This window comes from Diabrotica undecimpunctata, chromosome 8 (genome assembly GCF_040954645.1).
Source record: "Diabrotica undecimpunctata isolate CICGRU chromosome 8, icDiaUnde3, whole genome shotgun sequence".
Classification (NCBI taxonomy): domain Eukaryota; kingdom Metazoa; phylum Arthropoda; class Insecta; order Coleoptera; family Chrysomelidae; genus Diabrotica; species Diabrotica undecimpunctata.
Window position 1 is genome coordinate 127,790,829 of NC_092810.1, and position 26,256 is coordinate 127,817,084.

The 26,256-nt window shown below is 33.3% G+C and overlaps 1 protein-coding gene across 1 annotated transcript; it reads right to left on the reverse strand.

Moving 5' to 3' along the window:
- Positions 1–7,026: 7,026 nt before the first annotated feature.
- LOC140449105 (uncharacterized) lies at positions 7,027–7,458 on the reverse strand. The gene has a single exon (XM_072542247.1). The coding sequence runs from the start codon at positions 7,456–7,458 to the stop codon at positions 7,027–7,029; it is 432 nt and encodes a 143-aa protein (XP_072398348.1).
- Between the last annotated feature and the right edge of the window lie 18,798 nt (positions 7,459–26,256).

Consider the following 26,256-nt stretch of genomic DNA (forward strand, 5'->3'; position numbering starts at 1 on the left):
CAGGAACAGTTACGTTATGTTTTAAAGCAAACTATTTAAGATCTTTTGGGGAAAAACCATGATATATCTTTGAACATTCAGTAACATAAAAAGCTAATTCCGTATTTATTCGCTACTGGTCTAAGAGGTCTTTTATTTTCTATCACTTTCTTTGCTGCAGCAATAATGATTTCCTGTGGCGTTTCACCACGCTTAGTTTTTTTTCTTGTAGGTTCTCATTTTGATGTATTACAAACTTACTATTTTATTTACAACAAAATCCAGGTTACTAATAACCCTACACACAAATTTCTTGAGATGGGGTAGGTTGTTACAGTAACAACCTGGTCCAGGACGCCATATTAAAAATAAATTGTAAGTAGGTACTCATCAATCCCAAATATTTAATCTTGTACGTATAGACAATAATGAAGCTAACAGTCAATAAAACATGCTGTGAAGACAATAAGTTACCTTACCTTGTGAAAATAGAACCAGCAAAAATTTAAACAACGTCGAAAAAATTACTGAGTGCTACTAAAAACACAAAAATGGTCGGTCTATGTCAGAGCCTTAAACCACACTAACCAAAGTTCGCTAAGATGTAGTGAGGTATGCACCGCATTGGCTACGTCGAGTTAAAGGTGCTGCCATCTCGTTAAGTTGATTAAAATTAAATGTAACAACTTGCCCCATATAACAACTAACCCCGGTCTCCCCTACTACATTTCAAGTAGTTATTAATGATTTTTGTTCAGCAGTGTATTTCCAAAAGCATTTTTCTACTACATCCAACAATTATTTACTATGTTTAATGAGAATTAACCACAATTTCAGTTAAAATAAACAGTATTGTCGTCCCAGTAACGCATCTCAAAAATATTAATAATATCAATTTAAAATCATCTACTTTACATTGTATAATATATGTCTGTAACTGTAGATAGTGATCAGGCTGATAAAGTTGAGTTTCTAGAACATTTTTTTGGATTACCAAGTAACTAACCAAAATAATTTTTAATTTTTATTTGAAGCACGATTTCCGAATTGAAAATCGAAATGTTAAAATAAGCGTATTTTCAACTGAAATTGTTTAACCTTTGTACCATTTAGTAGTAAATAATATCAAATAACATTCAACAATGTTGCAATTTAAATAAATATTTCAATTTGTCGTTTATTTCCGTATCACACTTTTCCTTACGAAAATTTTTCAGAAATGGTGAAAGCGTGTCGACTAGAAGTATCATCAGTAATACCCTATAAAGTTTTCTATAACGATTTATTTGGACAACTATATGTGCTCGTGAAAAAGGAAAGTTTTACCAAAACAAAACTTGTATATATTTATCTATTGGCGTATTTTCATCCATTTCCCACAATCCCAGTCAAAACACCCACGTCGCGGGGCGTACGGAATAGCCCTGGATGACGTTGCGACATAGAAGTGCAACAGAAAATAGGGACGGTCGTTCAGAGTCGTCGCAACGAGAAGGTGAAATAATTTCACAAATATTTTGGAAACCAGTCTGGGTGGCAAAGTGGACAGGAAGATTATTCTTTGGCGTGTGATGAAATTTGATAATAAAATATTCGAATTTACTAATAAAATTTTTAGAATTTAAGCATTTAGTAAGATGGTGAATGACGTAGTATCCGAAGTCAACAAGGCCCAAAAAATTTGAATATATATATATATATATATATATATATATATATATATATATATATATATATATATATATATAGAGGGGACCAATTAAATACAATTTTCCTAAATATTTCTTTCAAGATTTAGTTAATAAAATCAAGAAGAAAAACAAGCTACATAGGCAAATACAGAAGGGAAATGTTAAATTCCAAATTAAGAATGAGTACAAATCTCTTAGAAAGTCCTTTAAAATAATAAATTAAATCTGAATATACAAAATATTACAACACTATAGAGAGAAATATCAACGTGGGCCCGTCTGGTTTTTGGACATTTGTGAAATCTTTTATCAGTTCTTTTAATCAGTATCAACATGGATTTCTACCAGATAGATCAACAATTACAAACTTATGTATATTCACACAATCTGCTGCAGATGTCATAAACACTAAAAGGCAAATAGATGTAATCTTGACTGATTGTGCAAAAGCATGTGGTAGGGTTGATCATGGTTTGTTATTAGAAAAATTGGGCATATTCGGCCTTTTGAATAATGTAGTAATGTTTCTGAATACATATCTAGCAGATAGAAGCCAACAAGTTAGAGTTGGTAATTCTTTCTCAGAGGAATAATTGGTAACGTCAGGGGTTCCTCAGGGCAGCAACCTAGGACCACTTATTTGCTTGCTTTATAAATGATCTTTCTAGATGTCTCAAATTTTCGTCTTGCTTAATCTGCAGATGATTTGAAGATGTTTAGAGTTGTAGAAAATCAATGTGATTGCCAACTATTACAACTAGACTTAAATGCAGTATCCAATTGGTTTCGGATAAATGGAATGGATCTAAATGTTGACAAGTGTTCAGTGATGACCTTCACACGTAACAGGAACTTTATAAAAATGACTTACGATATAAATGATAGAGAATTGCCAAGAAAATCAGTGTAAAGATCTTGGTGTGAATTTTCAACAAAACCTGCACTTCAATGAACATTATCGCATCATTACTATTTGTAACTAGAAACACAAAACATTTTAAGATGACAGATAGCATAATTAAATTTTACAACTCCTCGGTTAGACCACACCTCGAGTATGCTTCTGTAGTTTGGGCATCTCATGCAGAAGTAAATATAGATTTAGTTGAAAAGGTACAAAAAAGATTTTTAAGATACCTATATGTTAGAAAATATAACTCTTACCGTTGATTGAATAACCCAAACTCTTACTCTTATTTTTGTCTTACAAGAATGCTTGAAACTTTTAAATTTGTAACACTGGAACGGAGACGGAGAATGCAAGCAATGCTTGCAATGTTGTCGTGAATAACTTAATATAAATATTTATTTTTCATTAACTACATAAAGTTTTTTGTATCTAAGATTAACTTAAGGTTGAGTCATAGAGGGCTGTTTTGTATTTGTGAGACAGATTGCTCTCCTATAAACAGCATGATGAGGCAGTGCAATATAATTCTAAAAAATAGCAACATATATGTTCAACACCAACACCAAAGGCATTATATCTAGCTTTCTACCTACTTCAACCACTATATCTTAGTAGGTATATCTGGCATAGATACACCGAGATATGGATGCTTTTATCTACATGTATATGTGTGTGTCTGATATATATTTCTATATGTGTGTATGTTAAATTCATACTTGTAATTACATTTTTTCTGTAAAATGTGTTTGTTGCGAAATAAATAAATAAAAATTCTGGAAACGCTTAATTATCTCTTAAATGGATAGTACGAATTTACAAAACAAAGGATACATCTACATTGCAATATGAAGATTTGAAATTTGATGCTGGTAACGTTGGCGTTGCCAGATTTACCATTTTTCTGATATCATTAGTCACTTTGGATATTTAAATACAACACCTTATATAGTGTAACTTTATAGAAATCTCCACTTCAATACCAGTTCAACCATATACAATACTTTCGATTTTATGAGTCTAAAACATTTTAAAAAGATAATACAAAAGAGTAGAAAAGCCTAATCGTCTCAATCAATGTTTTGATTCGAATTATGTGCAACTAAATTTGAACATAGTTATGGCCACTTTAAACTCTTCAAAATGACAATCTTAAAATTACGTATGTTAAACAGGAGAAGGTCTGTAAGCGTATGTTTTTCTCACTGTCACTCTCTCCTTCTGCTTTCGTCTCATGTAGGAAGATTAAAAATATTGGGTGTTGCCAGGTCCAAAGTAAGAATAAAAATGTCCAATATTTAACCTTCCTGGAACTGGAAGGCTGATATGCCTATAAGAACAAGGCAATGTTCATAATTTAAGTACTGGACGATGAATAATTCCAGTTGCAATTTTCACCATTGCACTACGGACCTGCACGTCCGGGAAAGATAGTTTGCACACGACCTAAAGATCACTCGGAAGGAGGAAGCCCATCCTCCTTGATTAGTCAAGTGTACCCGACTTTAATACTTGGGACTCTGATTTCTTCCATTTTTTCGGGATTGTGATTGTGAAATTTATTCGGATGACCATCTCTTCTAAAATAATTGAAGTCTTCATTGGATCAGCTGATATTTGTTGAGACGGTCTTTGGTAACATCAAGCCAATATTGTGGTCTGGTATAGAGAAAAGTGGTTTTATCAGAAAGTGCGCAACTGTCAGAGGAATACGATCGTTAGGATCATCAGATAGGGGAGAAATTGGTCAGGAATTTAAACAAGACTCTATTTGAGTTATTAGGGTTACGAACCCCTTATAGTTTACGCGGCAGTGCGGAGAATTAGGCGAAATAAACCGCCAATCAATGCTTTCCTGACTGAGCTTAGTTTTAATCTGGTTTGAATTCATTTCAAAAAAGTGTACTTTTGTATTGTAATTGTACTTTAGTTAATTTTGTGCACCTTTAAAATTGGTACCGTGATCTAAAAATACTTTTCTACAAATACCAATTAGCGCTATAATGTGACGAAATGAGGCTATAAAATATTCTAAGTAAGATCACTGACCAGTTCTAAGTGGATAGCTTTTGTGCTAAAGCAAACAAATAGGCAAATATAACATATTAACACCTTATAATTGCGAGTTTTTTTATGGCTTAACTTAAATGGTCCTGCATAATCTGTGCCACATATCAAAAAGGATTAAGAAAGTCGTGTTCGATCAATAGGTAAATCTGACATCAGGTATTTAACAGGAAGAAAGCATCGAATACAATTATGAACGTTTTTTTCACTAAATTTCGACCATTTATAGTACAAAATTCTTCACGAATTGCTGATAATGTAACTTAAGGTCCGGCATGAAGAAGTGCAATATGTTTAGATTCGGAATCGAGTTTAGTGAGATGATGGTTTTTAGAAAGCATAGCTGATAGAATAGATATTTTTCATCATAGTTAAAGTGGGATCTACCCAAGCGTCCTCTAACTCTTAGTATATCTGAATCATCTATAAAGGATTTAAAGAAAACAAGTCATTACAAGGATTCAATTTGTTGGCTTTTAATGATTTAATTTCTACCAGAAAGGATTCCTGTTGACAAATACGTGTTAATTGTTTTAAGGAGTTTTTCAATTCTTTGCATGTCAAGGGACCTAAGTATTTGTTGGAACAACTGGGACGACAAAGACGAATAAAACGCAATAAATAATAAATAAGCAAATACTCTTTGAAGTTTAGAATCTTGTTTAGATGCGGATGGTTTCCAAGTGTGGAGAAATCATTGAATTTGGTAATTTCTAGGAATTTTGTCACATGAGATAAGGTGGTCATTAAAACCTTGGGCTTGGTTTCTGGGAGATTCTCATAAGACGAAGGTATAAAAGTTTTATTAGATTCATAATCCAAGCTGCTCAGAAATTTAGGAGCATTCCACCAAATATCGGAATTTATCACCTCCAATGTGGAAATTGCACGGGTTAGTAAATCAGCGGGATTTTCTTTCGAATTTATGTATCTAGAATTAGTAGTTTTAGTTAAGGATTGAATCTGTGCTACTCTGTTTGCTAAACACGCGTTTAAGAGGTGAGGGGAAGTATTAATTCAAGGAAGTGTAGAATCAGAGAAATATGAGACTTAATTTACATGTAAGATTTTACCTAATCCATTAATTCAGCCAAAAGTAAAGCTGAACAAAGTTCTAATCTTGGAATAGTAACCATTTTTAAAGGAGCTACATGGATTTTTACACACAGCAAGTGACAGTGAAAGTTACCGGAGGAATCTGTGGAACAAAAATAAACACAGCAGCCATATGATTCGGAAGCATCTACAAATCCTATTAATTCTTCGACTTTTCTATCTTTGATTAAAATAAGTCTAGGTATTTTAAACTCAATAATTCGCTTTGAAATGTAGACCTTCTTCTTCTTAACATGCCATACACCAAAGTGCGTAGGCGACTATCTCATTACTAGAATTCTGTTCTTGGCGGCGTGACACAGCTCGCCTGTATTGTGTATTCCTGTCCATTCTTTAATATTTCTTAACCAGGATAATTGTTTGCGGCCGGCTCCTCTCCTACCTTCGATCTTCCCTTGTAGGATTAACTGAGGTATTTCATATTTTGCTCCTCTCAATATGTGCCCAAGGTAACCAATCTTGCGTTTTTTAATTAATTTAAAGAGTTCTCTTTCCACGCCGGCTCTCTTAAGGACGTCATCGTTTCGAACTCTATCCACCCAAGGTATGCGCATCATTCTTCTTAATGACCACATTTCAAATGCTTCAAGTTTGTTGATAGATGTTTTTTTCAAAGTCCACGTTTCCATGCCATAAAGCAAGATGGACCATATGTAGCACTTGACCATTCTGTAGCGTATTTCGAAATGTAGGTTTTGATTACATAGAAGCGGTCTGAATTTCACAAAAGCTTGTCTTGCCATTTGTATTCGGGTTTTTATCTCCTGTTGTGGATCCGATTGGTCATTGATTGTGGTGCCAAGGTATTTAAAAGTTTTCACGCGTTTTATGCGATCATTATCATTTCGATCATGCGAAATGTAGACCATTTTGTGTGAATTGATGCTGGCACAGATTCGTCCCACGATATACGTAATTGCCAAAGTTGTTGGATAAGGATTTTTAAGTTTATAGTTGATAGAGATAATAAACCTAGTGGGTCAAAAACCTGAGAGATGAAACTGACAATAGATATTTTACTAATAGTGATTAATGGACGTTGAATAACTGAGTATGATAAAATATCGACCTGAGAGTTCCAATTAAGTCCAAGACTTTCACTAGTTTCTGAGTTTCCTATTGCAATAGTTTCTAATTGACCAGTGTCATCAATAAGCATCAATTTATTAGAGTTCCATTTTCGATTATCCATATCATAAGAATTATCTTATTTATAGAATAAGATTTGAAGATTTGTATCAATCAAGTTTTAATATCTAAGACTTCTTAGCTAGCTAAGCTAGCTAGCTTCTTATCAGCTATTTTTCGTAGACATCTTGTGGCTAAAAATGCACTACATGCTAGGCCATACGTTACAGTGTTTATTTTAAAGTCTGACAACGGCTCAGTTGGATCAAATCGCAATAGTATTTTTTGAAATGTGTGTTGTTTCTTGTTTATAACTATTTGTCGATACATTTTGGCTATATCTGCTGAAATAACAATCTTGTGTTTTAGAAAACGAATTGCTATAGAGAATAAATCATCTTGGATATTGTAACCAACCATCATGAGATCATTTACAGATAAGCCAGAAGTCGATTTTGCTGAGTCATCGAAGACTACACGAAGTTTTGTACTACTACTAGAAGGTTTAATTACAGAGTGATGGGGCAAGAAAAACCCGCTACAATCGTCCATAGATTCTTGTTTAATCATACGTCCTAATTCCAAGTACTCTGATATGAATTCAGTGTATTGGATGTAAAGAATCGTTTTTCAGCATTTTTCTTTCCATAGAGTAAAGTCCAGCATTTTTCCAGCTATTGATTTAAATCAAGAATATTTAAATAATAAAGAGATTTTTTATTGAATTTGTTGCTTAGGTTAACTGGACCAAAACCTATCCATCCTAATTGAGTTTTTTTGTAAGACTGGAGCATTTGGACCTAACTTACATTGCCTTATATATAATAAGTCCCAAAAGGTATCTGTCCCAACCAATATATCTATTGGAGCACTAACAACAAAACTAGGATCAGCAAAAATAAGATTTGGTGGAATATTTAGTTGATTTTTGTTAAAGGTCTTACAAGGCACTAAGCCAGTACTGATTTCTATCACAAGACAATTTAAGTTTACTAAATAGGAATTTAATCTAGATTGAATTATAAAATTTGTCTTTGAGGTTACCTTGGAAGACGAGCCGCCAATTCCAGATAATAGAGCTTGTATTTCAGATTTTGGAAGAATTAGATTATCACGCAATTTATTAGTTATAAAATTACATTGAGAGCCATTAAACAGAAGAATTCTACTTCTTTGCGTTTGACCATTGTTGTCGAAAATATTTACCAAGGCAGTGTATAGAAAGGTGCAAGTTTGAGGAAATATTGAGCAATGAGATTTGGCGGCAGAAGTTGTAACAGCATTATCTTCACAATGGTTGTGGATGAATTTTTTAAATGACCTTCAGAGTTTTCCCTAGATTCCGATTCCATGTGCAAAAGAGTATTGTGTGACTTAACACATTTTCTATATTTACTGACATGACATTGTTGTAGACCATGTCCCTTTCTCAGATAATTGAGACAAAGCTTTATGCGTTTCCCTTGATTGTATCTAGGTATTTAATTATATATATATATATATATATATATATATATATATATATATATATATATATATATATATATATATAGTACACATGAGTAATCATTTGATATCAAATGTCATCTAAATCCACTGATCAGTCTCCAATATATCACAAAAATTAATTAGACTAGAACTAACATTAGTAGCATTTTGTAGATGTGCTTAAACGCTTTGTAATATTGCTAAAGTCCAATTAATTAAGGAATAAATACCCTGTATAAAACAAAAGAAATATATGTCTGTCAAGAGGCGTATTACGACGGCACTGATGATAGAAAGTGCGCATAGAGTAGCGCCGCCGTCGTTTCGCGACTGCCGCCTCCATCAGCTGGTCAGTCTCCCGGATTCAACAGGTCGGCGGGCGGCATGAGCAGCGGTGCTCTAGACCCAAATGGCCTTTGAAAACGGCCAAGGTGCAAGTGCTAGTAGCGGACCCGGCCCTGATCCAGATCCTTTAGAATCTTGTTTAGATGCGGATGGTACCTACGTATGTACTGCCTTCAACCCCAGATGCTTCATAATTCAAAAGGTAAGTGAAATTTGTGTCCATATGGAAAGCACGGCTTCCTAGTGAGTGGCGATGGGGAAGGTGTCGGTTTATAGAGCATGTGCTTTGACATTTTATGGGCAGATGTTTTCATTTATACGCTATCTGATTATATCTATATAACCCCATTATCGTTGTGATACTATCTAAATATTTATATTGCGCAATTAACGTGGCACTTGGTTGTTTTCGTCTCGCCCACGTTACGACTTTTATTCATTAAAAAAGCTACAATTTTGTAAATAAAACATTAAAACACTAACCATTTTAACAAATAATAAATATTTGCATATTTCGCTTTCTAATACACGACACCAATTTCGATGTCAGGCCTCGATCCTCAAATGAATTAATTCAACATGGTCATTAATATTTATGGATTATTGGCGCACATGTTTAGGAGGGGAGATTTGTCTCAATGTCGTTGATAAGAATCTGCGTTTTATAATTTATCGATGCTTTATTATTAACACGTCAATAGATTTATTGAGTTATCTTAAATATCTTTTATTGTACACAAAAATTTCAAAATTATTACTGGCATACTAATGTAGGCATTGTAGATAGTAGCAGACTTTTCAATTATAGTTGCCTTCATCTATTTATCATCCGTCGGCAAATTCAAACAAATACCACCCTTAGTCCAGACAAATTAAGATATTTTTTTACCACCAAAAATGAATGTTTTAACCAAATACTGCTTCAAATATAATGTGAAGAAAAATTTTGAATTCGGTTTCGCTAATAAACTTCGCAACTCATGAGTGTTGTTCTCACAGTTTCGTTTATTTTGCTTGCCCTATCTCCCCCCCCCCCCCAGTAGTTTCTGTCACAGTTTTCAAACCCCCTATAATTATACCCTATGTGGTAGGCAAAATATTACGTTACATTATTAAAGATACTGCAATTTAAATCCTTGAAGAAACCTCAAAAAAAGAAGTTTGAAAGTAAGGAAACCTGGTGGTGATCAAAGGGAGCACAAGAAAAAATAAACAAGAAGTGCAAACTACATAAATAGTGGCAAGAAAATAGTATGAAATGAAAGGAAGCGAGTGGTTTGTTACGTGATAAGAAGATGAAACTGAAATCAATGAAACTGAAAGAAAAATTCTATAAAACAGCCATAAGACCAGCTTTGATATACGGAAATAATTATTAGACATTTAAAACAAAGAAGAACAACTAGAGCATGTGGCGAAAATGAGAATCTTTAGATATAGAAATGACAAAAAAGAACAAAATTAAGAATGAATATGTTATGGAAATTAAACGGTGACTTAAATTGATGCCAAAACGAGAGAGCATAGGTTAAGAGGGTAAGGGCATGTTCAACGCCCAAAGAAGACTTCCTGGGAGATGCTTAGACAGGACATATCTGATTAATATTGATATGACTTAAGATAAAAAGTTACGAGGAAATGTAATTAGGAAAGCAGACCCTACATTGGGATAAACACAAAGAAACTGATGACGTTTGGTTAAGCTTTTACATTTAAGGAACATTGGTAAGTATTAAAATTAATTATTGGACATTTATGTCCAGATTATAATAGCAACAAACACTGTATCATCTTGCAAGCTTACATGTTTTCATCTTCAAAACTATTCTTATGATTGTACCAATGTATATATATATATATATATATATATATATATATATATATATATATATATTCAGGGATTCTACAGTATTCACTGCCTTCCCTCGCTCAACCGTTTCCATCTCTCTCTGTTGTCCCATTCTCCATCGTTTAGGCCTCTTTTACTCATGGCGTCGTCTAGTTCCTCCAGGCTCTTCGGGGTTCTTTTCCTCCTTCCTATGGGGCTTCATTCGGTTATTCTCTTTATCCATCTGCTGTCGCTAGTTCTTCTTACATGTCCATACCACTTTAGTCTTTTTTGTTCTATATATAGTGCCATGAGGCACTATATATGTATATGACATATGGGGCTGAAAATGTCAATTTTCAGCCCCATATGTCATAATACTTCATACTAATGTTTTATAAATCTGTGTTTTTGTCTTCATATTTAGGTGTCTATTCCACCATACTGAGTTAAGTTGTCGGATTATTCTTGTCTATTGTTCTTGTTTGTCCTAATCTTTGCTTAATTTCTTCCCCTGTTGTTGCCTCTTTTGTGATTATAACCCCAAGTATTTGAATTTATTCTTTCCTTTGATTGTTACGTTGTCGTCAATCTGTAGATCTTCTATGTCTTCTTCACTTGTAGATAGGTACTCTGTTTTCGCGAGGTTAATATCTAGGCTAGCCTTGGTATATTCTTCTTGTAGTCTCTTCATCATGTAACTGAGGTCCAATCTACCAATGTACTCCTATAAAAAGCTTATATTGATTGAAATTATAATTAAGAATAAAAACATTTAATTATTCCATTTATAATAGACCAGTGTATTAAAAAAATTCAGAAAGGCGTTTCCTAATCGTTAAAATATTTTAAAGTTTTTGAATTTCACGACTACCTTATAACTAACTCATTATATACTTGTATATTCATTAACAAATAATGTTTAATGATATCATTAATCACTGGCTCATGAAAACCCAACAGAACGTTGTATTTTAATAAAACACGTATGTTACTTGTATAAACATTCATAATATTCTTAATTTATTATTTATCGAGTGTACGCGAACTCAAACAGAAAAATTGTAAGAGGAACTATATCCTTCTAATAGTTCAAAGTTAATGTTAAGCATCACTATTTTAGAAGAACTTTATTTTTTCACTGTTCTTTTTTCTTAGTTCATTTTACCGTATGTGTATCTTACAGGATCAGCTGTAGGAGATTCTTCTTCTTCTTGATGTGCTTATCCGTTACGAATGTTGGCGATCATCATGGTAATCTTTATCTTATCTGCAGCAGCGCGGAAAAGCTGCACAGATGTTGTATTGAACCAGATTCTGAGGTTCTTTAACCAAGATGTTTTTCTTCTTCTTGAACCTCGTTTTCCAAATATGTTTCCTTGCAGGATGGCTTGAAGAAGAGCATATCTGGATTCATTTCGCATAATATTTCCGAAGAACTGTAACTTTCGAGATTTGATGGTGGTCAGTACCTCTCGGTTCTTATTCATTCTTCTGAGGACCTCCTCATTTGTAACTCGGTCAGTCCACGGGATCTTAAGCATTCTCCAATATAGCCACATCTCAAATGCTTCCAGTTTTCTGCACATATCTTCGTTCAAGGTCCACGATTCAACATGATAAAAAAGGACAGAGAAGACGTAGCATCGCAGCATTCTTACTTTTGTATCAAGAGAGGGGTTGTGACTCTTGAAGAAGGCGCCCATCCGATTAAAGGTGGATCTAGCTTTTCCGAAGCGTGCTCTAATCTCCTGGTTGTTGGTCCATTCTTTATTTATTATGGTGCCGAGGTAGTTGTAGTGCGTCACTCTTTCTACAGGGGATTGGTTGACGTAGAGTTGACCTTCTGTTATTCTTTTCTTGCTAATTATCATAAGCTTTGTCTTCCTAACGTTTATATTGAGTCCATATTGTTGACTGTAATACGTGATTTTGTTCATAAGAACTTGTAGGTCTTCTAAGTTATCCGCAAATACTATGGTGTCATCTGCATATCTGATATTGTTTAGCCGGTAACCATTTAATAGGAGATATTCGCAATAAATTTCCCAGATATTCAATTTTTTTTTTTTCGTTTTACACCCTTAGAATTATAATTCCAAAACTTAATCAAGGATGTTACTAAAAAAAAGGAGAACACAAACATAACATAACATCTAAGCACAATAAGTTTGATAAAAGTAGTTTATGTTTTCAATATTTGTCCCATTAATATGAATGCTGATCTCGCTTTTAGCCCATTGACCTGTTACATTTTTTAGGTCTTAACTTGTAAATAGATCACTCACATTCTCAGAATATAGATCACTGTGGTTTACTTAATCTAAACCTCTTAAAAAAGTTTTTATCATTACAAAAATTAAAATGGTCGATTCTGCCTCAAATATTAAATAATTTTATTATCATTAAACATAATTCTCGTTGATTTCATTAAATCTTCTAATACCGGATCCATGTCTCTCACCCCCAAATATTTAGGATATATTTTTGATTTCGCAAAACAGCAATATAAAGGTTATATTTTTGAAATCCGTAAACTAATTTTCAATATCAGATGTCGCTATTTGCGTCTATACGAAGCCATGTTAGAGTTGCTTCCTAAGAGAGAAAAGATTTATTTTCACTTTCAGAGCGACTGTGAATAACCGTCTCTGATGATCCCTATTAGGGTGAAATACGTATAAGCGGATACACAGACGCACTGTACGTGAAATCAAATCTTAACTGTCTTTTCCTTTTCTCCTGTTATATTTTTGATTTCGCCATAACCTACAACATAATAACAAACTAAGTACAATAAACACAATTTATCTTCCACGACGTTCACATTTGATTCACCACTAGGTGTTTAAATCTAAACTAACATAAAGCTTTAAATTATTTTGTTTACTAAATCTTATCTTAAAATTACAGCAACCAATATTTTTAGCGAATTTATTATGACAATCTCATCTCAGAAAACAAAAACAATACTTAGTAGTCAGCAAAGAACCAACCAGATGTAAAATAGAAATTGATGGCATCAGTATTGAACAAGTAATGGAAATAAAATACCTAGGAATTACACTGTCTAGCTATGGAGACCTGGACAAAGAAGTGAGAGATCAAGTACAAAAAGCAAATAGACTGACAGGATACCTTAATAACACTATATGGCGAAACAGACACATTAACACTGAGATGAAGTCAAGAATTTATAAAGCCAGTGTAAGACCAATAATGGCATATGCCTCAGAAACAAGACCCGACACAGCCACAACGCACTGGAAACTGCAGAGATGATCGAAAGAGAAGTGAAGACATTAGAAGAAAATGTAACGTACAGTGTATAAATAAATGGACACAAAATAGAAAAAAAGAATGAAATAACGACATAAGCAGAATGGACGAGACCCGTAGCAAGAGATAAGTCACCAATCGGCAGAAGAGGTATCGGACGACCGCGCAAAAGATGAAGTGACAACCTTCCATAGAGGTCTTAATCAGCCACGATGAACAAACAGAATTGCTTATAAGGAGGAAGAAAAAGAAGAAGAAGAAAAATATTTTTGGCAATTTTGAGAAAAAATTGATCGTATTATTAATTATATTAATATAAATTACTATTTAAATGGGAATAAGCCACAATTAAAGGTTAAAATACGTTTATTGACGTTTCAATTTCCACTTCGGAAATCGTTCTCAAAATACAAACATTAGTAAATTTACTAATGTTTGTATTTTGAGAACGATTTCCGAAGTGGAATTTGAAACGTCAATAAACGTATTTTAACCTTTAATTGTGACTTATTCCCATTTAAATAGTAATTAATTTAAAATGCCACAAGAAAATAGCTTTAGAACAATATTATATTAATATGTAGTTAATATTATTAGTATTAATAATTAAACGTTTTCTTTCAAGAACAAAATGTGGTTGAAATGTCAGATGTTTGTAGTTCAGATTTCTTTCCTAGGTGGCGTAATTACCCTAGCGAACAAACAATGTGATGTGTTGTCCTAGCCTTTTATATAAATAGAGTATTTATAATTTCTTAACATTTCTATGTTGTTATTAATTTATTATTGACCTTTTCCCCATCACGTGTCTGGAGGCGCGTTTTTTTACTGTCCAGAGAATCATCTTTATTTCGACCACATAAAGAGATGAAAAAGCGTTCTCCAAAGAGAGTGAGCAAAGATGGGTCGATTTTCTCATTGAGAAGTAATGATATTCCGCTATCTAACTCAGGATGTTTCTTAAACACTTTGATGAAATTAAGTTTGCCGAACTTGCAAGCTGCTGATGCTGTGTCGTATGCTAAAAAATCATGGAGAAACAACAAATTCTCTGCAATGACGTCGTCATATTTAAAACTTGAAGGACAGTATAATTGATCCGACTTATACCCTTTTCAAACTTTTAAAAAAGTACATTTGACTGCTTTCTTCCTAATGCCGTGAGCAAGACAAGAATATCAATGTTCTTTGCTATGACAGTCACAAAATCCTAGGATTGAGATGCAGCAAGCGCAGAACGAATGATGACTGTATCTGCATTTAATCTGCGTCTTCTGAAAAATGTAACCATAAATTTTAATGGACTATTCTGGATTCTTTATTTCGTCTTCTTAAAATAGTTTCATTAATTATGTCTGCTTCTTCTTTTCAAAATGCCTGTTCGTGTTGACCACTGCATGAAACAAACTCACCGTCGACATCCTTAATTATACACGTAGATTTTTAAGTCATGAAATTCTTCGTGTTCCAGACTCTTGCCTACCGTCTATATTCCTTTGAAATATCAGATTTGTGCTGCTATTACTACGCTCATCAATCCATATAATGCATGGGTACACTAATTTTAGAAAAGTGTTGCTTATAGGATGCCCCAGCGAGATGACAAATTCGGGAAGGTTATAGCCTTGGCACAGTATGGGCATACTGCCGTATCTGACAGTATTTCGTTTCGGTTTGGACTAGGACTATGACTTCTAGAAATGGACCTAGAGAAGGTCTAGAAGAGAATCCAGAAATGAATTAGTGAACCTGAACATTAGAACATTAGGTCGATCTAGCATCTAACGTATTGAAATGAGTTTATTAGCCTAATTTATTAACTTTATTTGTTATAAAATTATTCTAACACTTATTTTATTTAAAGTCTTTATTTGTACAATATTATATTAATTTATTTCACACTATAATTATATAATTTATTTACATTTATTACAATACCCGCGTTACATTTTAAAAACTCGACGCGATATTATTCTCAGTCTCCCCACACAATGAAAGTCCCGCTATATATACCAAAACAGCCGTTAGCATGGAATCTCTCGAAGCCCATAGATGTTGGCCTGAATTGCCTCGAATGAACGGGAACCCAGACTGGTTTTTATAGCGGCTCGGAGAAAATACTAGAACAGAAGTGAGAATAAACAACATGTTTACAGGTTTTTAATATGACTCATATTTTATCGTAACAGTATTCCTTTAGTTTTGCCGAAGTAATTATTAAGTTCTAATCTACAAAACATAATCATATCCTTTGACCATTGATCCGCGTGCCAACCGTGCTGTCATGAATAAGCCGACGAAAATATTGCTTAAAAAAAACCTTTAAGTATTGTCGCCTCTGCCATGAATTTTGCTATCAAATAAGGAAAACGTCAATATGTCTAAAGAGTAGACAATAATGTATCACTTTGCACCACACTCTGGTGTGCTGTTGAAAAAAAGGAACTTGGGTATTTTGATTTTTCAATAACTATTTAAAATTCAGCATATTTATTCGACGTAATCTAATTGTAGCTGTTTATGAGGAGAAATAGTTCTCGCATTACAGTGTTTTGTGTTATAGGTAGCTACCACTAAAGAAACAATTTATTGTATGATTTTTCACACATTATCAGATAATTTCTGTAATCAAGTGGTTCTACTAACAATTTAAATGGAAGTTCGATAATTCTTGCCTTTTTTCTATCCAGCTTTTAACCCAAACTCCCGAGCGTTTTCGCTTATTTTTCATTATTTTGCGGTATGAGATAACACAAAACCAGACTCCGAGCTCCGAGAAAGACATTTTCAATTTTAATTCCAACACGAATGTTTTGCTCGATAGTCTATCTGCACCAACGAGCCGCGAATAAAACCGATGTTCTTTAAAACCACGGTATAGACCCGTCCGTCGATCACCAGCTTTATAAGTATGTAGTTTCATTTTAAGAAATACGTGAATAATTTTGTATGATTGATAAAATAAGATGCAGCGTACGGCCGCCCATTGTTTTGACCGCCCGCATGTGCACACCTACTAAGATCGGTCCTATGGATATTTTATTCTTTTGGCGGTTGTTAATATGCACCTAATTATATCTATTAATGTTTTTTTCACATTTACCTTTAATATATTGAATATGTTTATACAACAGAAGTATGGTGTATAGGATAATCACGATTAATTTATGGTTTTAAATATTGGAGAAGTTTTCAGGCAAGTATTGGAAATGAACCTTCCAAATAAATAAAAATCACTTCAACCACATTTTCAGTTAACTTTTATCTTTCGTTAAGCAGAATCATTTTTTACTTGTATTCTACGTTTCGACAGTTGCAGATTTCAATGAAAGATTTAATGATATCGTGATTTGATATAAAGTCTGATTTCCTATTTAACCGGAGCTTTAAATTTTGTTAATTCAAAAACTTTCATAAACGAAAACAAAGAAAAACCTTATCTCTAGGCTCAAACAAAAGAGCGAGCACGTTTCCCTCTTCGGTCCATCTCATTTCTGTTTGAAACAAAAGCGATATAATATGAGCTGAAGACAAATCATCACAAAGAGTAGAAAATAATATTTTATTCAAGGCACTCTGTTTATGTAATTCACTACTTTAATGGCTAATTTCAGAGTTTTGTTCAATTTTTCAGCAAGCGTATTAATAGCTAAAACTTGACTGTGTGGCCAATGTTTCTCCACCCTCTTAAACGGCCCATAGACGATATGATCTGTCGTCCAACTTGCTACAACTCAAGTCGATACGACCCGACCGTTTGATCGATAATCGTAACGTGTGGTGTTGTAGTTCAACCTGTCGTATGATCAGTTAAATCGTACGGAAAGTATGGCATGCCTTAAAATCTGTCTTCTGTCTTTTGAAATTATATTAATAATTACAAACCCAATTTAACCGAATAAAAATTATTTTAATTTGCCACATTATTTTGTTTTGTTTAATTATTTTTGTATAAATATGATTTTCAGCAAAAAAGTAGAAAGTTTTATTTGAAAAAATATTGTTTCAATATCGTATTGTGTAAAAATAAATATTATGAAAAGGAAAAGACAGTTAAGATTTGATTTCACGTATAGTGCGTCTGTGTATCTGCTTATACGTATTTCGGCCTAATAGGCCTCTTCAGAACGGCTTTCACAGTCGCCCTGAACGTAAAAATAAATTTATTCTGTCTTAGGAAGCAACTCTAACATGGCTTCGAATGGACGCAATTTCTCCCCCATTTCTCTAATAACATCTTTATCAACGTCTGTTTTGCCTTGCAATTCTTAGAAGGCACATATTAAAGCAAAAATCTGAATTTGGTTTTGAAAATTAGTTTAGGGATTTTAATAAATATTATGTTCACGAATGTTGTCATAAATTTTCAGTTGCCAAATATCTTAACGTAACAATTAATCTCTCCTTCGCTCTAATAGCATCTCTAATTTCTAGAATCCAGGTACCAGGGCTTCGCAAACTGTGCGTAGCCACGAAATATAGGTAATATCGGGACCAATATTTGGATTTTAGAAGTACCTGCGCTACTAAAGGGAATGGAGAACTTCCACAATGTGCTGTTTGTCACAAAGTGTTGGCGGCTGAAAGTATGCTTCCTAATAAACTAAAACGGCAGTTGGAATCAACTCACAGTCATTTACAAAGTAAGCCAAGCCATATTAATGAGCAAATTGTGGGGAAACTTTCAGATTTATTTGCCATTCAACTGGACGAGGCGACTGATAGTAATGATAATACTCAATTGTTATGTGTATGTTATGTACGGTACATACAAGAAACAAATATATGTGAGGATTTTGCAGAAAAATATGTGAATGTTGTAAAGCTACTGATTTGTTCGAGATTTTAAACATATATGACTGAAAATAATATTAACTGGAATAACTGTTTGGACAGTATGGAGGACTACAAGCTCTCATTAAAACCAAGGCTTAAAGCGTAAAATGGACACATTGTGACAAACATAGAGAGGCCTTAGCAGCAAAGGACGTTACACCTGAATTAAGTGTTGTGATGGATAGCATTATTAAAGTGGTGAACTACATTAAAACACGACCCGTGAAATCAAGACTTTTCAATAAACTTTGTGAAGAACTGGGGGAACAAATACACCTCTTTAATTTATTATTGCAACTCTCGTTGGCTGTCCAAAGGCAACGTACTCGTACGTGTAAACGAATTAAGAAATGAATTTTACACGTATCTACGTACAGAATCACATGATGATGCGCAAAACTTTATTACTTCAGAGTTTATAATAAAATTAGCATACCTCTGTGACATATTTAACAAATTAAATCATCTTAATAAGTCTTTGCAGGGAAACGATACTCATATCCTGCAATTGGCAGATAAAATTACTATGTTTCAGAAGAAGTTGCTCTTATGGAAGAGAAAATTAGAAGATCAAGAAATTGACTGTTTCCCTGCTTTACAAGGTATTCTACAAGAAAAATCGATAGAAATCCTTGATCCCTCTTTAAAAATATGTTTACACAACACATGTTATCATTGAGGGAACACTTTAAGAAATATTTTCCCGAAGATATGGAGCAATATGACTGAGTCAGAAACCCTTTCCTTTCATCCATGCCATTTAAACTTTCAACAGAGGAAGAAGAAGAACTGACAGAATTGTACTGTGATTCCAGCCTAAAGATTCAATAAGACAAGGACAAACTGTTTGAATTTTGGAGCTCACTATCTCATGAATATCATGCCATCAGCACTGCTGCATTAAAGGTTTTGTTACCATTTGCGACTTCGTACTTGCGCGAAACGGGCTTTTCTGCAGTTGCACTAATTAAAAACAAGTACAGGTCAAACATAAACTTAGAAAAAGAAATGAGAGTGGCAATTTCCAAACTGGAGCCTCGGTTTTATAAGCTGTGCTCAAAAAAGCAAGCACGTCCCTCACATTGACCAGCCAGCTACATAAAAAAATATCCCTTTTCATTTTTGTGCCTATGTTTTCATTTCGTTCTTAATTTCTAATAAAAAATATAAATTTTCAAATAGTGTTTTTGTTATAACTATAACCTGGTACTAGGCTAGTACTAAAATTATTAAGTATTATTGGGGGTTGGGTTGAGGGGGCGTCGCAAAAAATAGCAAAGTCCCAAGGGCGTAACAGTACGAATAAGTTTGGGAAGCCCTGATCTATACGTTAAATAATATTGGACAATAATAGACATTTTTGGACGGAATTTATAGAAATTTATCGAGAGCGTTCTTATTTGTGGAATGTTACATCTAATGAGTATTCCAATAAACATAAACGTAACGAAATTCTTTTACATAAATAGAAAAAAAAAAACTTTCTGTTAGTATTTTTGTGCTATTACTTGTATTTTTTGCTGTAAATTTGTAGTTTGTCTACATTCCCTCGCCAGACAAAACAAACAAACAAAGTCGGAAAACGGCGGAGAACGTTATAAACCGACAGGTAGTAGTAGTATTCAACAAAAAACTTAAGGAATAGTTATTTCTATAATTAGGCATATTAGGCTATAAGTGAGTAAAATATTTTTTTACTCGGTCTTTGAAATTTTTCTCACGAATTGTCAACAACAGCCGGCAACGAGTGGCAAATAAAAGTTCAGTGATTAAAAGTACTAAAAGAATAAGATAAGTAAATATTATATAATTTTATAAAAATGTATTATTTTCGCCTATCCGATTTAGCAAATCGCTCTATGATTGCATCAACATCTAGAGAAATTTCAGGATGCACATTGTTGAGTGCTAAACCAGTTAACCTTTCTATTTCTAAGCCAAGTCTTTAGACGCTTAAGCGTAGAACGCTCTGTTGTTGCTGCACTGACTGGCAGTGTAATTAATATTTGCAGAAACATTCTGATATTTGGATACATATGAATATCGCAGTTTTCTAATACTTCTAAAAACAATCTGGAAGTTTTCCATTATTTTGCACGACTCTTTCCACTTTTGAATCCACAGTGAAAACTCTTGTTCTACTGTGGAATATGCAGTAAGTAGTTGGTTCAATAATATTCTGGTGTCAACAATTTTTTTAATGCAACTTTATCTTCTGGTGTGTTATCAGTTTTAGGTAAAACGACTTGAAGATTAAATAGATTCATAACTTTCGGTGAAAGTCGATCTTCTAAATCAGTTAAAATATTGTCTAAAAGGGGTAAATAAATGGATCTTCGGAAATATTCTTCGCAAGAGTTAGCATATTGGTTTTGACGACAGGTTTGACGAGAAACTATACGAGCCTCTGGCACTCAAATGACGAATTGACAAAATTTGAAATCGCGTAACTCTGAATTCGTGGAAGTCTTAGTCGAGGTATTACTGTATTTAGAATTGTTGATTTTTTTAAAGAGCAATTTAAAAAGGCTTCCGTATAATTCTACACTTACCCCTAGAATAAATGAGTTTGAATCATTTCAACTCTTGACTTCCTGCTTATAGGGTTGACGGGTTTTAAATTATTTTTTTTAGGATTATTTGATTGATATTTAATTTTGTTTTGGGGGTGGTCATGACCCCCGTGACCCCCCTCCTTTGGATCCGCCACTGCTACTACAGCAGTTGTTAAACGTACTACGATCTGTCTTTACGATTGATCGTGCAACTCAACGTCCGATCGGGTAGTACAACAAATTACATCGTCTGTGGCACTTTTTTTTATAATGTCAAGCCGAAAAAGACTTGTCAATTGTGTATCTCTAATCTAAGACAATATGCTAATTTAAGTTGGTACCAAATTATTTAAGATGAAATTGAAAAATTAGGTGACGTCTATGTTAAAACATAAAACGTTTTTGCCAGATCACATCTTTTTTGTTTTAAGCATATTTCACACATTTCTCTAGCAACATATTCGATGATCCTTTTCTCAGTAATTTCTCTAGTCAATTTGTGGTATCTTTAGCAGCATTTCGTCAGCTTATACTAAAAAGAAATAAGCACATGCCTCATTTTAATCAATAACTTGTTGTTTTGAATCCGTATAGCGCAACACGTGGTTTTAAAGGCGTGTATTTCTCAAGCACGGCTTCAGGTTTAATTTTAGGGAACTATGGGAAAAGTTCAAAGTTCAAATCTGATATACTAAGTTATCACCCACATAGGTACACAAATTCCGAAGAACTTTTAACTAGGATTAGTTTGTCAGATTAAACTACTGTTACTAAGTTATTATTTTAGTATTAATTGAATTTCTAGATTATAACTTTATGCATAAAAAGAAATTAATAGAATCTCGAACTAGTCAATCCAAGAGATTTATTAATATTCTCATGACAACACTGGTTCGCTATTAATGCTTATCTGAAAAGATCTACGGTGATACAGTAAGCCTATCATTGGTTATTTTTCACTGAGGTATTACCTGAAAAATATTGGTGTAATTAATAATAATACGAGCTTACTCCGTTTTGGAAAAGGATGTCAGAGAGTATGAAAAATGAACTTAAAATGTTGTTCCAGTACTAGAAGAACAACTGAAACAATGTGGAAACGATTAAAAACAAACATAAACACAGTATCTCTTCAAGACAGATCCAAAAAAGATCAAACCTTGGATGACAGTTAGTTACATATATCGATTAGTTTTCTCTGTGATACTTGTCCAATGCCTTTTAGAAATCAATGAAAACTGCAAAGACGTCGCAGTTGACATCTCCAGATCTTTATATTAAAACTTGTAAGCTGAAAACTTCTTCCCTTGTTCCAAGGCCTGCTTTTAATCCAAATTGAATCTCACTTAAGTGTTCTTCTAATTTAATGTAGATGTGACACGATACACAACTACCGGTATGCTATTGCGCACGTTAACTCTATCTCTCTCGCACTGTGTTACGTCATGTGCGAAGCAAAGTTTCTATTAGAACACTAACGCTTGCCTACGCAAAGTGTGTATAAGTCGGTTCGCTATATTTACGTGGGTTTCGGATTAACAAAATTATGCTAATGACTCATTGATAACCAGTTGCAGTAAACGACTTTCCAGAAAATTAGGTAAAAACTGCATTAATGGTCATATTTTAAAATAACATTAGGGTAGGTATAAATTTGTTACAATATTGCAGTTGAATTGATTCTTTGCCAGTGTTGACATTGTATGTTTGGTGGAAATATTTAAAAATGCCTTTTTTTAAAAGTATTTTACGGATGAAAAAGAAAATGGCGGTCCTTTAAAATCGGTAATGTCTGTTCAACAACGCGTATGTGATGCTCTAGGAATTAGTGAAACCAAACTAAGAGGAGTATTACAAAATCGCAATAATGAACTGCCGAAAGAAGATCACCGAAAAACTCGCCTATCATTGAAAACGAAAGATATTCCAGATGGAAAAAAATTTGAAAATCGTGATACCATTTATCGAATGCCAGCCAACAAGGAACATGTGACCTTAAATACAATTCTCTCGGAATTAAAAGATAGAAAATTTTACGAAATTGGCAGAACAAGTCTATGGCAAGTAATACATAATTTGGGTTTCAAATTTCAAAAGGAGGATAACAGAAAAGCCCTTTGTGAAAGAAGTTCTGTTGTGCATAAAAGAAGTAACTTTCTAAGAAAATATTCTAAATTAAAAGAAGAAAGGGCAAATTTTATATATTTAGACGAAACATGGATATTTTCTAGGGGTGCAACCAAGAGAATATGGCAAGATGATAACGTAAAGTCTATCAAACATACTGATTGAGAAGGGAAGCGACACATAATTTTACAAGCAGGAGGGAAATCGGGTTTTATAGAAGGTGCTGATTTAATATTTTCATCTAAATCAAAATCAAGTGACTATCACGATAATATGAACACAGAAATGTTTGTAAAATGGTTACATGAAAAACTTCTCCCAGGTTTAAGTGAGCCCAGCGTAATTATTTTAGACAATGCACCTTACCATTCTGAAGTATTAAACAAAAGTCCAACGAATTCTTTGACTGTTAATAAAATTAAAGAATGGTTTACAAAGGAACATATACCATTTACACAACATATTTTAAAATCAGAATTATTACGCTTGGCAAATATCCAGGCAAAACCAAAAACCTTTATTGTGGATCAGATTATTGAAAGTTACGGTCAACAAGTTTTACGTCTGCCACCGTATCATTGCCAGTTTAATCCCATCGAATATATATGGGGAATAGCAAAACAATATTATGACAACCATATTGGGCCTAACGGTTATAGCGACGACGCAGTTCGGGAAACTTGGCGAAAGGCACTTTCAATTGTAACTCCAGAAGTGTGGTGCAACTGTATATTCAAGTGCGAGAAACTAATAGAAGATTGGTGGACTCGTGAAAATAAAATAAACGAAATAAGTCCAATTATAATAACAATTAATGGTGATGACAGTGATGATGATGATGATTATGATATTTTTGATGATAATGAATGATTTTCATTTTTGTTGGCAAGTTAAATCTTTTTATTTTTCATTAGAAATTCTCTCCATGGAACAAATATACATAGACCATATTTTCTGTGTGAAGTGTAATATAAAATTATTATTAGGTTTATATTAGCCACATTAGACTCCATTAATGAAGTAATTCTCCTTATTATACTGTCAATTATATAAAAGATTTTCCATTATTATTTAATTAAAAAAAGTTATGGATTCTTTTTCATTTCATTTGACCAGTTGATATTTCCCCAACGAGCAGGTAATTAAAACTGGGTACTTACAATAAAATTTTTAATCCGAAACCCGCGTAAATATAGCGAACCGACTATATATTCACATTAATGTAGAAATATAATAATGTCTTTTCAATTAATAAGCATAAAAATTAATTCTATTTTATACATCTTTCGATGGTCGGATTCATTACTGGAATATTTCCAAAATTGTGTATTTTGAATAAAGTACAAAGAATGGTTAAATATTAAAAACACTTTCTGAATCAAATAATTAACATTTAAAATTAGAGAAAATAGTTTTAAATGAATGTGTTACCTGAACATTTAAAATTAGAGAAAATTGTTTTAAATGAATATGTTACAAAATATCTTCGAACTTTGACTTGCGTTTTCCAACATTATCTCATTCATTTAGCTCATTCATTAGCATTCAATAATGAATCCGGCCGACAATTCATAATAAGGATTTATTGAATATTTTATACTACGTTATAAAAATCTATTTCTTAAAATTAACGAACTTGACATATTTTTGTCGAGTTTTCTTTAATAGTTACTGAAACTAATCTGTCTGTACATTTCTCTTAATCTTATATATTATGTGCTTGTCCTACTGAGACATATGAGTACCTCAAATGGTATCGTGGTATTCTCAAGCTGAACTAAAGTTTTCTGTGCCAGCCGTTAAAAGATTTTAGGTTTTTTGATAGTGTTTCCATGGATTGTACAAAACAATGATTCCATTTTTAGTGTAGCTTTCCACAATTATTTGTTTGGGTACAAAAGAGAACCTCTAGAGACTGTCTGTAGATAATCTGGTACCGTATATGTCTCATAAGTTTTTGTAGGGTTTTCTAAACTATAATTATGTTTGAATTTGTATGCAAAAAAACCAGCAACGTACTTCAAAAAGTCCCGATGAATTTTTTCTTTCACCTCATAATTGTCTGCGACTTTCAAAACGTCATCGTCAATTATATGATCCTCCTCCAAGTAGTGAGCTTCTATAAATGTATTTTGAAGTATTTTGTCGTCTTCAGACTGAGATTCTTTTATACCTTCAGTTTTTTCTACCAAATTAAACAGCATTATTTGTGTCAAGCAAATATCTTCTGACGCCGAAATGTCGCTTGGCAATTGAAGACTTTTTGTCTTCTTTTCAGAATTGTAAAGATCGCCGCTGAATGTTTTCCTAAAATATACCACCTTAATCTACATTTAAAATCTATTGGCGAAGGAATATCATTTGCACCACTCATTTCTCGAATATAAGAAAAAAGTTCTCTAGCACGTCTTGATTCAACCTCGAAGTTAAAATATAGACAACGTTGTGCTTGTAGGTAAGAAAGTAACTCTTTCAGAGATCTATTAGTAAGCAGTATCCCTTTTTAAAATGGAATAAGTTATTTATGTTTATCAACCCGCATTAAATTGACCGTTTCTAACATTTTATCCAGTAGACGTGACTGCTTATCTAAATCTGTACCATATGCATTTCGTGTTGGAGAATTGCCAACGAACTTCGAGAATTTAATACATCAAACCAATCATTAAATAGCTGAGCAATTACAGCAGCTTCTTTCCAGTAACTATCTTTTGCGTAAGTCCATTTTCTCCAGCATAACTAATAGCTTTTGCTACAGAATTTGACAATAATGGAACTGTAGGTCTCACTCTTTGCCCCATAGAGCCTTTTATAGAAAGATGATGTAGTGTCAATTTATGCGCAATTGTCAATTCTGAAGTTGATTATAGTAGCGCTTCAAAGTAATCCTTGTTGATAATTTTATTGTCA